This window comes from Glandiceps talaboti, chromosome 9 (assembly GCF_964340395.1).
Source record: "Glandiceps talaboti chromosome 9, keGlaTala1.1, whole genome shotgun sequence".
Taxonomy (NCBI): Eukaryota; Metazoa; Hemichordata; class Enteropneusta; family Spengelidae; genus Glandiceps; species Glandiceps talaboti.
Genome location: NC_135557.1, coordinates 210,265 through 229,633, shown reverse-complemented (window position 1 = coordinate 229,633; position 19,369 = coordinate 210,265). Strand labels below are relative to the sequence as shown.

Sequence of the window (19,369 nt, the reverse complement as noted above, 5' to 3'; positions counted from 1 at the left end):
ACTTGACATTTCGCAATATCTATAATTCTCAACAAAATACCTCAACATGCCTCACTTCGCTCGTACTCAAAGCAGCCCCTCGCGGTATGATAACTGATGACATGACGAGAGAACCTTTTCGGATTTACATGTAAAACGGGGAAAGATACGCAAAACATAATGCAAAGTCTGAAGCCAAATTAAAGTTGTGATTATTTTAATTATTTTTACTTGCCAAATATTTGCATTTTGGAAATGGCAAGACACGTTCATATCGTTTAACTTTACATGTGAACTGTCGGCCAATAAACAAAATTTGGTTGATTCACAGTCCGCAGTTAGACTGCTCTTGCATAACTTCAACCGCATGCCTTCCTTACGCAAGTTGTCTTAATTCTGGTTCACTGTCACTCCAAATTGCACGACAATATAGAAATACTCACAAGTTACATGTTATCTGAAAACATCACATTTTTATAGTGGGTCTGAAGTGAGATTTTAGTGAGTACCAAGAACGTCCTGTGTTGTTACTTGCTGTGGAAAATCGCCCGGTCAAATGAGGTCAGCTTCGGCCTCTGGTCGAATCAGGATAGAGTATGCAAATAAGGACGTTGCGGACTGGCTGATTATGTAGAAGGGGTGCAGAATTTGGATTTGAAGTTTACAACCCTGTTTCGAATAAACGCTTGTCACTTCATGCATTTGGGCGCCCAATGCGTAGAATTATGACTATAGCACATATTACATTGCTTGTTTGACGTCCATAGTGTCTTTTGAAAAGTGGCAGTTTACTTAAAGTCTCGTCGACTGATTTCCAATATGGCGTCGGTCATAATGCTCATTAACATATTCATTTTTTTTTCAAATTACAAAAAAAAATCATAAAAAATAAAAATGAAGATGTGCTGACTTGAAATTAACAAACCTGAGTAAGCTACCCCCTGCGCATCAACACACCAGATATCAAAGCAATCTGACAATAAGTTTTCACGGAGATGATGAAAATGACATTTTGTGAAAAAAAATCATAAAAAATTGAAAATGGCACAGATCAACTTGGCATGAACAAATCTGAATAGCCTCCCCTCAGGGAACATGCACACCAAATATCTAAGAATACTGACTGTCACTTTCGGAGAAAATAATGAAAATATAAAAGTTTGACGGACACCTATGATTCACTCTACTCTCTATACTCTATACAACCTATACCTAAAGCTACGCTTTCAGCTTTCGCTGACAGCGGAGCTAATAAAAAATAGCCACTTAACACATTTCTATAGCGTTAAGGAGAAAAAATGTGACCACGAATAGTGAAAATCTCGTTAGAAATTATGCTGCTTCCACATTCATGACACCCTCTGCTGAGTGAGTATTTATATTTGCATATGAAAGCATTCCTGTTATGTCGTCATAGTAGGAACACATAACCTTGAACTTCACCTTCCTAACATGCATTTCTATGGAGGCTCAGTCACAACAACAAGTTCTAGAAACTGTATCTTTCGAACGGGACGGCGAATGTTCATCAGATTTTTCAAGTGAAGAGGATCACAGCCTAGCTTTCATCTTTGATGGTGTTATTGAACCCTATTCCTTCGAACCGGACGGTACAAGTGAAAGTTCGGCGGGTGGTTACGGCGATGATGATCAGGCCACCTACACAAGATCAAGACAGACTTTTAAACAAGAATTGGTATTAAAGTTGTCTTCTATAGTGTCCTGTCCTGTCTGGTACTAGTATGTCTTTACAATGTGTTCTTGTGTAGTCGTGTTCCACGATATTCAATTCACTCCAGTGCTTTCTAAGCAAAGTGGCACATCGAAAAAGAATGTTTGAGCGACGACGGCGACGCGACGCGTCCTTTGTTATGTTGACCTTTGCTAGCTTTGGCTTCTTCACTTTGTTGTAAATGGAAACAGTTCGTCACACTAAAAGGCAATATTTAGGATGTTAGAGTTTACATGCAGTATGTTATCCATGTGTATCTTGTACATACAGTTCGATGTGTCCTCTCTATAGTATTGCGGGCGACAATGCACCAACGCAAATGCTCGTATAATATCATGTCATTGTCTGGTTCGTCATGTTGCACATCACTGTTCTGTCACTTTCTACCTATATACTCGTAAATTCACGTGCTGTGACTGTGATCTGCATGTTTTGACATGACGTGGTAGCCTACATCATGTTCCCGGAATTGTAATAGGCTTACACTGTAGTGTATTATGAATGCAACTCTTACATGCTTGATGCACTTTGGCGAAGGTCAACAACCCGGGTCCACATCTAGCATCTAGCACCTCGGACGCGATATTGACATTCAGGTTTGGGACTTTTCTGAATTAAGTCTGGGTTAATAGTGTAATTTCTCGTGTTTTGAGATGTAGGGAATGTGTTGCGGTTGCTTTCTGACGATCGCGTTATGTCTATGCTAAAATACACACGTCAACGATACGAAAACGCTCAGCAATGAGATGAGAGCACATGTCAAAGGTGGTATGGGTAGACTACTGCTGTCAGTGTAGATCTAAAGTTATAATTTAATATATTTTGTCTGCCTCAAAACCTGTCACTTCTGTCTTCAAATCGAAAAAAAAACATGATTAAAACATGATCAGAAACCCACGCTTGATCGACGGCATAATTGTACGTGCTTGGACCAGTTGCAATGAAAATGCGACACAAATACTATTATTCAAAACTGTCAAAACGGTGACACAATATGGCAATATTATGTAATCTGAAGACATATCGTTTCACAAAGAACGCGATAAAATTCCCTCAATCGGCAATCATTGATCGTGGTGATCTCTAGTATAGTAGTCGCGTCACCAATATTCGATTGAACCATGGCTAGATCAGTGATTTATCCCCAAGATACAATGTAACAATGAGCCGTCTCCCCTCCATTGTCTATGATTGCATCATGATTTTTTATATTTCCATGCAGAGTAGATTAGTTGTGGTGAGCGTTTTGAATTTTACGTAGTGGACTTTGTACCTCTGAATTTAGACTGGGACAAGTTCCTTGATCGATTTTTTTTGCGTTTGTTATGTGTTGATACTATTTCTTTTCCCATTTCTATTCCCACATTTTTTTGTCTTTTCCATACTTACAATGTAGCGAAGTCTAGGCTCTCGCAATACATGACTGGATGTTTTTCAGAAAAAGGTGTTAATAATTAGCCCAGACTTGGGTAAGCGGTAAAGTCTACTCTGAACCCGATAAAAACTCGCTGGTTGCCTGTGCTCTATTTGTCGTGTATGTATCTGAACATTTGCCGATTCATCATTCATGTACATCATACTCATAGCTAGTAGAATAAAGACTGGGTAGCGATTTATTTTACGCAATAATGGCTTGCTGTAGAACCTTGTTCTGACGTGCGCTTTCACGATGGCGGCCTTGTCAGCATCGTGTGAGAACTACACGGAAGTTTCCGTGGCTTACAACCCCGTAAATCATGTTTTCACTAAATTTCCAAGGTAAATTTTTTTATTATGTATTAAACAACCCATACAATGTGTATTTATATTGAATAAATGTTATAGCAGGAAATTTGCAAGTTGTCAAATTATGGTCGATGGTAATGATTGTAGCTGTGTTGTGTCTGTGTCGAACTTTGTCCGATCCTGCCGACAATACAAGGTGCGTTGCGATGCTTGAAACAACACAACATTTTCAGGACTAAAGTTTTAGTTTATATTCATTATCTGTGCCAAATTTGGTGTCTCTACCTTATGTGGTCTATATTTCGTACAGATTTCAATCTGACCTTGCAAGTTCTCAAGTTAATGATTGTGGGTATGATACGTACGTCTGTGTTGAATTAACCGTGGCTGACAAAATAGGTTCATAACGCTTGAAACAACACAAAATTTTGAAGACTAAAATTTCAGTTTATATCCATTATGTGTGCCAAATGTAAGGTGATCGAATCACTCTTCGTGTTACTGCAGCCTCCAAAAACATAACGTCGAACCATTGTCGACTAACGGTACTGCCATAGTGAACCGCTAGGCTAACAACACCAAGACCAGGTTGGCCCATAGACCCTACACCAACAGGATACGCAACTGCGACAAACATCAAAGGATGTTTGAATGTTTATAGTACGATGTGTGTATGGATAAATTAAGATAAACTAACATTTCCTGTCCGCTATCAGATTTGTTTACACTCACTGTGACTCAGTGACTGTTGCTCGCTATTTGCGTAGTTTTCACTAAATGTTCCGACCATTTCGAAGTTTTCAACTGGTTGAAGACCCCAACAAGATATATAGTATTTTAGGCAAATGCATACATCGTCTTTGTCGTGTATATTTTGTTGTTCTATGACATGAAAGAAGAATTGATTGCGTCAGCTGACTATTGTTTGCTATCGTTGCCGTATGCTTTGCGTAGAGTTTTTATTCGTCATGATTGTTACCTGATTTCTCTCAGTCAAAAATGATTCCTGACATTTTGAGTGTATTTATTGATGCTTTGTATCACGTTTTAGTGATCTAGGCTGTTTTTCAATGATTAGCATGTGGCATGCTTTCGTAACTACGTCGAAAATAAACGTAAACATCATATGCGTGGGTCGCCATTTTCCTCTATTGATTGTCGCTGTTGGTATATTCACAGAAAACGATGTATTCGTCAAAAAAAAAGTACTACACTTCAATTTTGTGGTTGCTAGTCGATTGTCTGTGTGGAATTTAAACTTTACACCGTTCTCAGTTGAACCATGACCGAACCAATGGAGAAAATGAGAAATACTCCAAATTTGACTCGAGAGATTGTAATGCCCATATTACTTTTTCTGACTGTGCTCTTTTAGTTTATTTGTAACCCATTTTTTCTTCTTTGAGTTGAGCAGTACGTCTATTTTATGTTCTTGGGCGTAGTACGTCTGCTGATGTGGTGCGTAGGGCTATTAGAATTGCCTAAAAATACACCGCATTTTAGTAATGTACGAAATCCATAGACTGTAATTTTGATTCACTAAGTGCTTCACAAAAATTGTACTTGAATATGTAAATTCAAGAGACCAGTGATATAAAAATGTCTCATTCAACAGTCGCGCGATAAACAGCTGATTTTGTAGTTTGGTACCAAACTTCCGATCTTTATTGCGATTGTCGCATGTAATCGGCCACTATCTGTTTGCTTGTCTGGATCTGAAAATTACACATTTTTCACCATAATTGCATGGTAACATTTACAATACTAGTATTTTGTATGGCTTCATGATATAGCGCATCATCGCGTCGTTTGGTTCTTTTCGGGACCTTTTCTTCATCGTCTTTTTCAGCAACGTCTACAGAACCCCAGTCTTCGTCATCTGACAAATCTAACTGACTAAAATCAAAATCGTTGTCGAAGACACCAGAAAAGTCATGTTCCTCACTGGAAGACGCCATGAGTTGTTGTGGTCATTAACATAAATTAGCATAACCGCGCATAATCTCTTCTCGCCTTTTGCGAGATTGTACGTGCGATTTCACTGGCGTCACCAGGTTTTTACCCCGTGGACAGGAAGTGTCCATTACCGCTATAATAAGCGGATTAATCAAAATTAATTTATTCCAACACAGTTCGGTACTAAGGAAATGTCTCAGTTGCGTATCCTGTTGGTGTAGGGTCTATGGTTGGCCTCAAGGATGACGTAATATTACAAATGTAAACAACACCTTTGGCTTTGCTAACACGTATTTTAGCCTACTCAGGGTTCGTACACTTAAACCAAAACAAAATTCCAGGACTTTCCAGGGCTTTTTCGTCAGTTTTCCAGGGTATTCATATTGATTTAGCCATTTTCCAGGGGTGTTGACACTAAAGTATATTTTTTGAATGACATCTAATTGTCTGATGTGGACGAGAAAAATCAACAACAGTTCCCATAATATGTCACAAAACATTTTAAAGACAATCGACACTATGCAAGATATTGGTTTCAAAATGACGTTTACACGCTAAAGATTAACGGAGAAACCTCTGTCCTACCCCCTTAGTAGCCGCTTCGTCAAGCTGGTGCATTGATCGTGTAAGATTGAGTCGCAGCATTCGTCAGTCTAATATCCAGAAAAATAAATCAAAAACTAAAGTTTGTCCTCGTTATTGTATGGTTTGATGTTACTAGATAAATTATAAGCCACCTAAAATATTTTTTTTCTTCAAAATTGTGAATAAAAATGTCATTTACGTAACGAAATTTCGAGCTATGAATAACTGAATACATTCATCGCTTGCGTCGCAATGTTTATGTACGGATGTCATGAGTTGCGGAACATCACGATTTCAACTGAACTTGACCATTGACAAATGTTACTGTACCGACAACATAAAACAGTAGTTTATTCTTTTAGAACATGAAACACTGCGGCGCCCATTCAACTAATAGGCACGGTCTGTGGGGCAAAGTGTCTCGTGGAACGATCGCTTGACTGTCTGGGTTCAATCGACGTGAATTTTGATTCACCACCGTGGCAAAAGACTTTGAAAATATTTTCGCGATTTCACATTTACGAGATTCAGAATCATATGAAATGGTGGCTCGAGCACAGACATGACGATCGTCAATATTAATCGATCGATTGAACATGATCATTTTCCAGGGTTTTCCAGGGGTAGGGCGCATTTTATTTCATCTCGAATAAATATACTAGGTATTAGAATACCGTACCCTTGGGAAACTTCAAGAAGGCGTATCAGGACATGCAGTACCACAATATATTTGTTGGTCCCATAGTACACTAATTGATTCGATTTGCTCCAAGCATATGGAATCACGCTCCGAGCCTTGCATGTAAATGGAACTGTGGCCGACCTAATTTTGTTGTCCATATATAAAATGAGAGTGACCTGTAAATGTTTCACATTTTTCGTTGTGGTCTTGTATTGTCACATGTTTGGCTTGTGAACGCAAGTTTGCATCTATTATTTTCTGCCAGGGTTGTCTAGGGCGCGATACTCTAGTCCGAGTCTGAGACCCATGTAAAACCTCTGAAACTCGCAGTCGGACTGAACAGACGTAGGGCTCATCGACGTGTTGGGGACTCGAATTATTGCGTGTTTTTATCACGGTGTACATGTGATTATTATATATTTGGTTATCAGTAGGTGGGTAGTGTTGTCAAGTTTTGTTTCGCGGGCAGTCACCGCGGTCGCAGAAGTATATATATGTAAGATAGTTCCGGGAGTTCCACCGATCAAAGCTGAAGTAGTGTACATGTATGTACGTATGGACTCGGAGAGCACATTCGAGTTGAATTTATCCATGTGTTGAAATAATCCATATTTACTAATTAGATATATTGCAAAAGTCGTACAGAAATAATGTCTCTAACGTCAAACCAAACACGAGAAATTGGACCAAAGCGAGCGTGTCTAATATCTAGTTGCAGACTTTCCCGATAACCATGTGCTGGGGTCACGACCTTGATTGCAGACGTCAATATTGTCCAATTATATAATATCATGAACACATCGCGATATTTGATTTGTTGGTTTCCTAAACTGTATACTTTGAATACCATGATTCGTTACAACATTCTTCTATTAGGGAGGCCAGTTGAAATTTGAAATTATCAAATATGCTTTTTTATTATTCCAGTTTTAAAGAATTCAACTTTTGAAGTCAGAATCATAACATTTTTTAAATTTTTTAAATCGGATGTACCGTTACTGTTTTACAGTACTTTCAATAGTCAATTATTGATCAATTGTCTGGAAATACATTGCTATGTTATGTAATAGGGAACAATGGTACAAAAAATAGGTAATTTTAGCTAAAATTATTGGTTAATTTGCTCTAATTTACAAAAAGAAACATGTTTTAGTATGAAATTTTGCACGATGAAAGTTCTACCAGATACGCATCACTGTATTGTAAAATCACACATCGCGCGTGCTCGCGATGGCGGCCATGTTGGATTCCAATATGGCTGAAAACCGATCCGACATATTTTCGGAAAAGAATGGTGCCAACTAATATATCAAATTAAAGCTACTTGTGTGCTTATTTCACTTCTGCCATTTATATTGCATTTCAATGTAATATAAACCATACTTTTGGCCAAAAACTATTTACATACAATCACCAATATGGTCACGTGCAGTTGTGATATGACAAGACCCTGTATACAATAGTAATGTTCACTGGCCTTTACAAGTCACTAAGAAAATCATAAATTGACTCACTCTAGAAAAATAGATCTTCACTGTCCTATGTTACAAGTTACTTTCAGTACATGTTTTTGACATATATATGGACCAATCACTGTAGGATTTGAATATTTCTTTCAAATAGATCTTCACTGTCCTATGTTACTTTCAGTACATGTTTTTGACATGTATATGGACCAATCACTGTAGGATTTGAGTAACTTCTTTCAAATTCAGGACTCAAGTTCAGAATATCCAATATCATGTACTAATAAATTATAAGTTCATGTTCATGAGTCACATCTGATTAATGTAGAAGCAGCACAGATAAATGATGTATCACTATCTCCTTATATCTTCAATCGCAAGTTCATGGTCTGAATGCAGATATTGTTATAGAATGTTCACTGGCCTTTACAAGTAAGAAAATCATAAATTGACTCACTCAAGAAAAATAGATCTTCACTGTCCTATGTTACAAGTTACTTTCAGTACATGTTTTTGACATCACTGACCATGCCATAGTATTAGTAATAATAAAGAATGATCATTGATTGTGTCAAGTATAAAATGTTATCTCAATATTTTGTTTTAGATATTTATTTTGAAATATATGACAGCACAATTTTATCCTGTCATTCTTAATGAGCAATATTGAACGGATGTTGATTTGATAAGCATGCCATGAAATTTGGGAACATCAACATAAAACATAGGCAAGCCTCTACATATGGAGCAGACGACAGCTTGCTGCTTTGTATGTTACTTTTGTTAGTACATATACATAGCAGACGATGACATTACAACCGTTCATTTTCAGAGCATAAAATCGTATTTAATAACACTACAAATGATAGAGTGGTCATTATGTTGAAATAAGAAAATGTAACCAAGATAGAAAAACGCAAATTTGTGTCGATTGAATATTGTTTTACGCGTTTTTGTTTTCACTTTGATTATACCGGAAGTTCAAATCTGTGGGCGCCGCCATGTTGAAAATTACCCACAAGTCCACACTCCGGAGCGTACTCGAATTTTCAATCTGCATTACCTACAAATACGCTTGATTAATCAGTGAGCTCTCGTAAATTTGACATTATATATACAAAAATCTAAAAGAATTAACATTGAACTATGTACCAAAGTCTAAAATCAGCAAGTTTTGACTCGTGATCAGGTAAAAAATTTTGGGTAAACTTTTTAACGTGTCGACAATATACAACGCCCCTGTATGTGAAATAACTTCGGACCTCGTGAGAAACCCTGAGATCTCAGCTTTCTAATAAGTGGTCGATATAACGAATATTCTGATTGGCTCACTGATGAAAATACGTTAGAAGTTAGGCATGAAAAAAATAAGTCGCCGCCATGTTCAAACTTACCGCCGGCGACCCGGATTTTGGTGCATTTTCAATTTATAATTCCAAAGTAAGTAATTAAACAACACAAACAAAAGTAACATTTTCTAAAAGCCCTTGATATTCTTTATTACTTCATGTGTTTTTCAATCAATATAATGCCTAGTTTTTTTAGATATTCAACATTAAACGGCACTTGGTTATTGGTGGTTGTATGTCAATTCTAGTGCGTCCACCTGAACTCCCGGCCTCTCTACTTCTATTGAATATTAAATAGGCTTGTTGTATGAAGTGATATCACAACAAGGGAAACCATACAAGTTTTCTTCCAGACGAGTTGCTAAAGTCATATAAATGACAACACGAAACTCACGAAATTTCGTAATTCTTTACAATTTTTATTGCTGATAATATGGGTATTCTAATAGCTAGTATATCTATTCAAGATAAAATATGTTTACTTTGTTACTCAGTACATGCGCCATTCAAAAGGCGACATCAGCGAGTACAAGTATAGTAGGCTAAAATATGCCGTCGATGTGTCTTGTGTGTTGATGGTATTGTGATGCTTCTTATCGGCAAATAATAAAACATTTGATAAATAAAGGTCACTGAATGTGAAACACGCGACATTACAAGTGTTTATGTATATCTAGTCTAGCCATTTTGATTTATTTTCCATAATATGGGGACATAATATTTTAGCATTTATACCCACAGACACTGACAATTAGTCAGAAAGTGTGAGTAAATATCAGTAAATGTTGGTTAATAAGACATGTAGACTGTAGTTTTTGTTTACTGATGTCTATTACAACCACCGGCAATGTATTTTTTCACAATGCTGTTGAGTTTTATTCCCCTGTTGACTACGCTCGTCATAGGCTACGTGCTAACAATGTCTCTCTATGACATCATAAAATCCTGTGGTCTAGGTGGGACCAGAAATACCCGAAAACTCTTGAAGTAAATCCGAAGGGAACTGACTGAAAAATGGTCATTTAAGGTGTTTGCAGATGCTTTTTAAAGTTTTAAAACCAGTATACATTTCACAAACATGTTGTCTAGCAAATTAGCAATAGTGAATGTGAGCATTTTGAATCACCTTTAAAGTCTCGTGGACTGATTTCCAATATGGCGTCAGCCACAATGCTCATTAACATATTCATTTTTTCTTTAAATTACAAAAAAAAATCATAAAAAATAGAAAAGATGTGCTGACTTGAAATTAACAAATCTGAGTAAACTACCCCCTGCGCATCAACACACCAGATATCAAAGCAATCTGACAAGAAGTATTTGAGGAGATGATGAAAATATCATTTTTGGAAAAAAAATACCGCCAATGGCGTTGTAGCACAACTGTAGTTTTTAAAAATGTTTATCCATATGCTAGTCTATGCTAACAATAGGTGTTTATTTGCTGAATGACTATCCATTTGTCTATCCAACCATGTCGCTATCTTTGCAATATACGTGATCATTTGGCTGTTGCTATGGGCGTGGTCTTGTTGCTAGGAAAATTTACATACATTTTTTGAATGTTTATTCAATTGTCTATTAAACCCTGTTGTTATCTTTGTGAAATACACCACCGTTTGGCTGTTGCTATGGGCGTGGTCATGGTTACTAGGGTATTTGCATACATTTTTTGAATGTTTATTCATCTGTCTTTCTATTCCTGTTGTTATCTTTGTAATATACGTGATTATTTGGCTGTTGTTATGGGCGTGGTCTTGTTGCTATGCAAATTTACATACATTTTTTGGATGTTTATTCAATTATCTATTAAACCCTGTTGTTATTTTTGTGAACTACACCACCGTTTGGCTGTTGCTATGGGCGTGGTCATGGTTGCTAGGGTATTTGCATACATTTTTTGAATGTTTACTCACTTGCTTACCAGATGATGTTGTTATTTGACCAAAATATACTGCCATTTGGTTGTTGCTAAAGGGCGTGGTCATGGTCGCTAGGGCCAATTTTGTCAAAATGTTTTTAAGAAAATCTGCAGAATAACAGTTTCAGAAACATCTCACCAAGTTTCAGACTAATTGACCAAGTACTTTTTGAGATACAAGTTTTTGACCAAAAATGAACATTTTTACACCTAATTTGCATATCACTCATGGAATCATGGTATGCTTAATATTTCTTCGTCCATACATCCCTAGATACATTCCCATTAAATTTCAGCCCAATCTGCTCAGTAATTTTAGAATTATAGATTTTTAACCAAAAAGACACATTTTTAGCCCTAATTTGCATATCACTAATGGAATCATCCCGTCATGAACAAATCTTACTTTACACCCCCTTAAGAATGTTCCCACCAAATTTCGCACCAATCTGCCCAGTAGTTTCTGAGTTTAAGTTTTTTGACCAAAAATCACATTTTTTGACCCAAATCACACACCTGTGATGCGATCATTTTGATTTGAACAATTTCCCAACTAGACACCCAAGGTAATGGACCTACCAAATATCGTGGCAATCGGTTCAGCGGTTTTTGACTTTAAGTTGTTTACACACACACACACATCCACACACACACACACACAGACAGACAGACAGACGCCGGGCGATCCCTATAGCACTACTGAACAAGTTCAGTTGTGCTAAAAATCAACTTGGCATGAACAAATCTGAATAGCCTCCCCCCAGGGAACATGCACACCAAATATCGAAGAATTCTGACTGTCACTTTCGGAGAAGATGATGAAAATATAACAAGCCATTGAGAATGACATAGCCCCGCTATGATTGGGTTTTAAGGAATTATCACTACTCTGATCACGCAACAACACTTGTGAACCTAAATCAAACAGACTTAGATATGTTGTGTCTGCTTGTTGGACATGGAACATGCCTACAAAAATAAAGGAAGGGTAGGGTATGGGGGATTGTATCACGACGAAAATGGATATGCACATGTATGTCAGAGAACACTGTCCTAATACCAACTTTGAATGAGATCTGTTCAGGCATGTCTGAGTTATGGCTTTGGACATGGAAAATTCGCAAACAAAATGGCTGCTAGGCGGCCATATTGGATCGTATCACAACAACAATGGATATGAACATGTATGTCATAGAACACTGTCCTATTTCCAACTTTGAATGAGATCTGTTCAAGCATATCTGAGTTATGGCTTTGGACATGGAAAATTCGCAAACAAAATGGCTGCCAGGCAGCCATATTGGATCGTATCACGATGAAAATGGATATGCACATGTATGTCATAGAACACTGTCCTAATACCAACTTTGAATGAGATCTGTTCAAGCATGTCTGAGTTATGGCTTTAAACAGGGAAAATTTTCAAAAAAAATGGCTGATATGCGGCCATATTGGATCGTATCATGAAACAAATTGACGTGCATATGTATGCCATTGTAATTTGCCCCTGTACCAAGTTTGAAAAAAATCGGTCCAGGCATCTCCAAGAAACGGCTGTGGACGCACGGACAGACGGAACCCAATCCATAAGTCCCCGTCCAGGACTTCGTCTGGCGGGGACTAAAAAGTTGAAGGACACCTATGATTCACTCTACTCTATACCTCTTATACCCACCTATACCTAAAGCTACGCTTTCAGCTTTCGCTGACAGCGGAGCTAATGATAAAATGACATACATGTACTGCAGCAGTGTTCTGCCAAAGTTTCCAATTAGTGGGAACAAAGGCTCCTGGGTTGCAAAAAGTGGGGGTCATTTGACAGGGAGTGGGGTCAATTATTTATTGTCTATGAAATCATATATATTACCTCAGATCACTATAGAGATACTGTCGTCTGAGATATTCCATTACATATAGACTATTACCTAACTACATAAAAAAATTCCATTCATAATAACAGTTCCCAGTAAGCTATTTTTTGACCAGATTTAAACTGAATGCCTTCCGTAAGGGCAAAGAAAGACCATTGACTCATTGAATATTGTTCATCAATAGTAAATTACAACATGATTTTTCAGGTTTTGGGTATTTGAATCAAGTGCAAATTTCCTGGGAGAAAAATAGTAGGTGTGGATGAGGAAGGAAAGAAAATATATTGACGTGGTGAAAAAGGAAATACTTTTATGGCAACATTCTTAACGAGCCTTTTTATTTGTTTTGTACGTACATGTAAACACTACAACCAATCAGATTACCCCTTGCATACCACGTGATATATACAATGCCTTGGCAAGAGCCTAATATGTTACACTGAAAACCGACTTGGCCAAGTTGGATTCTTGTTGCTGAAAATGAAATTTTATCCTCATATCTTCCCTATACCACTACATGTACATTTATGTACATGCAAAGCTTTGAAGCATAGCAGAGGTCATAAGTTCATCATCCTTCATTCCTTGTTCACAACAGGGTTGTAAATCTTTACCTGTATTTTCTAAGGATAATTGGTCCCGCGGTGGTGTAACGCTAGGCACAACATTAGTCAAGTTACGTGTACACCATAAACTTGTAATGCTGTCACTCAGTAAATTTGACTGGGAAATGCACAAAAAACAAAAAAGGAATTTTGAGCTTTAACCCTGGAAACTTTTAATGATGAATGAAATAAACTAGGGATCTAAAATAATTAATTTTGAGGCATTTCGAATTTCAATTTTCCAACAAATTTACCAAAAACACTGTCCATAATTGTCAACAACATTCAACTTGTACATGTAGTAGACATAACATCGTCTGATATTTTAATTTAATAGTCTATGGACCTCCTTGCAGGTGGTGCACATATTTTGTTAGTCCTGCTTGCATATGGAACAAGTCGCCCCTTCGGTGTTGAGGGTCACATCAGTAATATACAATGTAGACCCATGCCTGTCTGCAAGCAGGACTAGCATTTTGTATGCAAGCTGGAATAAATTTAGTAGAGTATTCAAAGCTCAATGTGACATGGCAAGATACATCGTGTAAATCAGAATTGTAGACCTACATGTACCAATCTCAGCAAAAATTAATATTTCGCTAATCATAACTGAAAAGGTCTTGTCTGAAAATGTTTCAATCACAGCACAGCGCACAGTGTGTCTTCCAATAGTATGTCATATGCATCAAGCAAAAGGTACTAGGTCATCTACCGTCTCCTGAATAACTGTCCTTCGCTTTTGAGCTGCTAGATTCATTGACTAAAATAAACCATTATTAGGTAGAAGACATTACAAAATACTTAACTTTCTATCATTTGTTTTTGAAAATTCACAATGTTTCACCATTAAAATGACTTTTAAAAAGCGACAAGACACCATATCGCCAGCTTTTAACGAAAAATTAAAACAAAAGTCTGGCCTACAATCTCATGACAACTTTTTTCCATAGATGGTAAGGCTCATTAGCGAAAGAACTTTGACCTCGACTGTAGTCATACTCGTTTCTACGCTGCGACATTACCACACCACCAATTTTGATGTGACGATTTTGCCACCATTATCAATTGCACAAAATCAAAACCCCATAAATGAACCACAAAGTACTTTCCCTTTCAAAATGAGGTAATTTTAGCATGAGTATTATCGTTTTTATTGACGACTGACACTCAAAAATCGTCCCCTACAGTGACAGCATACACTTTCAGGCTAGGCAACTGCATAACTTCGTCGATCAAGAGCATATCTATACCTACTGGAATGAACCATTCTGTAGAAGGGGTACAGAATTTGGATTTGAAGTCTGCAACCCTGTTTCAAACAAACACTTGTCATTTGGGCACACAATGCGTAGAATTATGACTATAGCACATATAACATTGCTTGTTTGACGTCAATGGTGTCTTTTGGAAAGTGGCAGTTTACTTAAAGTCTCGTGGATGATGCATTTTGAGTGTTTCCCTCTTTTTTCTGTAGTTTTAGATGATGCATTTTGAGTGTTTCCCCCTTTTTTCTGTAGTTTTAGATAATACATTTTGAGTGTTTCCCCTTTTTTTCTGTAGTTTTATATTTTTAGATTTTTGAGTGTTTCCCCCTTTTTTCTGTAGTTTTAGATGATGCACTTTGAGTGTTTCCCCCTTTTTTCTGTAGTTTTAGATAATACATTTTGAGTGTTTCCCCTTTTTTTCTGTATTTTATATTTTTAGATTTTTGAGTGTTTCCTCTTTTTTCTGTAGTTTTAGATGATGCATTTTGAGTGTTTCCCTCTTTTTTCTGTAGTTTTATTTACCTTTTATCATGAATTGTGTCCTTTCTCCTCCTATTTCTATGTATTTGCATTAATTACTTCATTTTGTACTGTGACGATTGGTTTCTATACCAACCACAATTGCCAATTGGGGATTAAATAAACTTACATATAAATAAGATATTCAATTTAATTCACAGGTCAAGGTTAAAATGGCTGCCAACACTACCCCTATATCATTGTACTATAGTACATGTACCTACATTACGTCATGTATATATACAAAATGCTTATTCTGCATCATGTAGCACTGTAACTTATTGTAATCATTTCTTACTGGAATTCTGAAAGTAGTTTTCAAAATCGAGTATTAACAGCTCTCATCGTCAGTTGGGTGGGTGGATTTCTAAATCCATAGCTACTACTACTACTAGTACGAACTATAGTGTACAGTACGACTACTCCATCTAGCCTACCCAAGTGGGTGTCATTACTTTACAAATAATACGATAAAAGTGATAAAGATTACATACATACATACATGCACGCACACGCACACACACAACATATACATACACACATACATACATACATATGTGTGTAACGCGGCGTTGCTATGGGAAGTTGTCTTGGACCTAGTTATGCTTGTTTATTTATGTCTTATCAAGAACACCTTATTTTCAGCTCATATCAAGGGATCTTACCTGATCTATATAAACGATTTATTGATGACGGCGTTGGTGCAGCATCACTCAAACTTGAGGACCTTATGCAGTTTATTAACTACATATGTAATTTTAATCCTGCTATTCAGTATACTTATGATATTTCAGAACTAACTATCAATTTCCTTGACATCTCCCTTAGGATTGATGGTGATGATATAGCTACATCTATTTATACTAAACCTACTGATTCACATTCATATTTGCAGTATGGTTCATCACATCCTAATAAGTGTAAAGATTCCATTCCCTATTCACAATTACTTCGTCTACGTCATATTTGTAGTAGTGATTTGGATTTCAGAAAAAGGTCTGCTGAATTTTGCACGTACTTCCATCAACGTGGTTATCCTATGTCTGTTACCAACGCGGCTTTACATAAAGTATCATCTTTGTCTAGGGAAGCTTGTATCAAATCACATGATCAGAGGAGTAACAACGATCGTCCCATACTAGCTCTTACATACCATCCCTTTTCAACTAGAGTTAAAAACATAATATACAAGCATTTTAATATCTTACGTTCTAATAGGGTTACCAATTCATTGTTCCCTGCAGTACCATTAACAGCTTGGCGTCGTGATACCAGTCTTAGAGATATGGTGGTACGTACAGAACAACGTGAATTGGATGTTAATGCTGGTTCTTTTCCGTGCGATCGTACTCGATGTGGTACATGTCGTTTCATTATTAATACTAATCATGTTTTTGGCCCTAAGAACAGTGTGCCTGTTACAAGTAGATTTACTTGTATTAGTACTAATGTAGTGTATTGCATTACATGTCAAAAATGTGGTTTTCTATATATAGGTTCAACTGTACGTCGTCTTGGTGATCGTTTCGTGGAACATCTCCGTTTGACCAGACAAAAGAATCGTAACTATCCCGTATCTATGCATTTTATTACAAACGATCATAATGTATCAGATATGTCCATTTCAGGAATTTGTAAGGTTTCTGGTGATGAGAAAGCTTTGAGGTTGAAGGAAGAAGAAATCATTTTCCGTCTTGGAACGCTGGAACCCCTTGGAATTAATAGATTATTCTCGTCTTTCCCAATCTAATTATCATGATTATTGGGTATTTTTTTCAATTTCAGGCGTATTCTATTGGGTTCTATTAGGTGCGTGCGAATTTAAGAACTTATCCCACGTATAACCGTTTATTTATATCACGCGCAGTTTTGTTCCATTATATTTAGAAATGTTCGGGTTTTCACCTGGCATTTCTCTGTCTCGCCAATTTTTCCTTTGAAAAAGAATATTTATTCGAAACGTCGGATTTAACAGCTATATATACGGACTGGTTTATTAGTTCCTTATGCATTTCTTTCTACATACATACATACATACATGCACACACACACACACACATATATACATATACATACATACATACATACATACATGCATGCATACATAATAATTCAGGACTTGGGTACCTCCGTTAACCGGTGTTAATGTCGAGCGGACTGTTGACGGTCGAGTTAGTAATAATAATAATTCTGTATTACTTAACAACATGCTGTGGAAAGCATGGTATAGTAAACACAATACAATACAATACAAATAATAGTTAGTCATAATCTAATATAGACCCGTGCACCGTCTGCAATGCAAGCAGGACTAACGGTAACATACATGTAGTTATTTTACAGTGAAATGCAGTCACTGTTTTAGACATTATCGTCACGATTGATCGGGAACAACTTCAATGTTGAAAAATTTCACCACACACACCAACAGGCAACATTGCACGTTGTAGAGACACCTTGATAATATCTGAACTCCAGTGTATGCGGGTGTATGTAATAACAACACCACACCATGTCATGTGTTGTTATTGTACGACGGCCCCGGCCGATGTACCTACATGCGGTGTATATTCACCAATCCATCTATTGGAATCAAGGCCAAATTCGGGGTCCGAGACGGTCAGATCATTCGAAATGTTCTCGTTGGCACACCTCAACCAAAGTCATCAAATACAATGCGTTCACTGTTACCTCCGGAAGATCGTCATCGACTTAAAAAGTACAACAGTGAAACAACGAATGACGAGGCAGGTACGCGTACATGTACGTGTTCATAAAATAAAATGACACTTACCTACGATACATAAAACTACCCAAAAATACTCCATCTGTTGACAAAAACATCGTGGTATGGACTGGTACATGACATTCATACAATGTGTTTTAAAATAAATAAAACTTTTGGCTTCAGAAGTGGTAAAATACGAAGTTAATGTCCGAGTTACTTGGAACGGTGGTCACTTACTGCATTGAAAGTGAATAATAGCGTTGGTGTTCACACGTTGCCTGTGATTACATTGGTAGAAAGCATTGACCAATCACTATCTCGCTTTTATTCAAGTCGATTTGTGAATTAACCAATGGAGGACCGTTTTACATGTTTGTTTTTTTTCTCAACTTTCTTTTGTTTTCAAGTTGCTTTGTTTTTAACTGTTTGTTTGTCTAGAAGTTAGAAGTATGGTAGGCCTGAAAGGTTGACACAGTGCAGTTGAATTTCCAGGTTGTGGAAGTATGGTTTGACATTTATATTGTCGATAACTGAAATGTGAACTACTTTTTTATGTTTGTTAGTACAGTAACAACTAACATTCCGAGGTCATCCTTGAGAAATCGTGACGCTTGGCAACACGTAGCGCTCACGTCACAGGCATTTGTTTCCCGACTTATGTCTCAGTGGAATATGTACATCTCTCATGGGGGTCCTAGGGGGGGGGGTCTTAGGGAGGGTTTTTACTCTGAAAAGTCAGTTTTGAGACTATTCAGATCCTTTCAGACAATAGTTTCCGAGGTTTACAAGACAGCACCATTATGTAATTTGTAAAAAGCAACTACTTACTATATGTAACATAGGGTCGAAATACTTTTGAAATGGGTCCTACTAAGAGAGCCGTCATTATTTATGGCCGGGGGGTCGGAGGAATTTAGGGGGGGGGGGTCACTTAAAAATTGGAGATGGCCGGGGGGGGGGGGGGCTACTCAAAAATGAGAGAAAGG

General features: G+C 37.2%; 1 protein-coding gene across 1 annotated transcript in view; it reads right to left on the bottom strand.

Annotated features, from left to right (window-relative positions):
• LOC144439690 (protein turtle homolog A-like) overlaps nucleotides 1-18,616 on the bottom strand; it is a 148,152-nt gene extending 129,536 nt beyond the window's left edge. Inside the window, exon 1 of the mRNA XM_078128925.1 lies at nucleotides 18,450-18,616. Coding sequence (XP_077985051.1) covers nucleotides 18,450-18,528 — 79 coding nt within the window. The 5' untranslated portion in view covers nucleotides 18,529-18,616. The remainder of the gene's footprint in view (nucleotides 1-18,449) is intronic.
• Nucleotides 18,617-19,369: the final 753 nt, after the last annotated feature.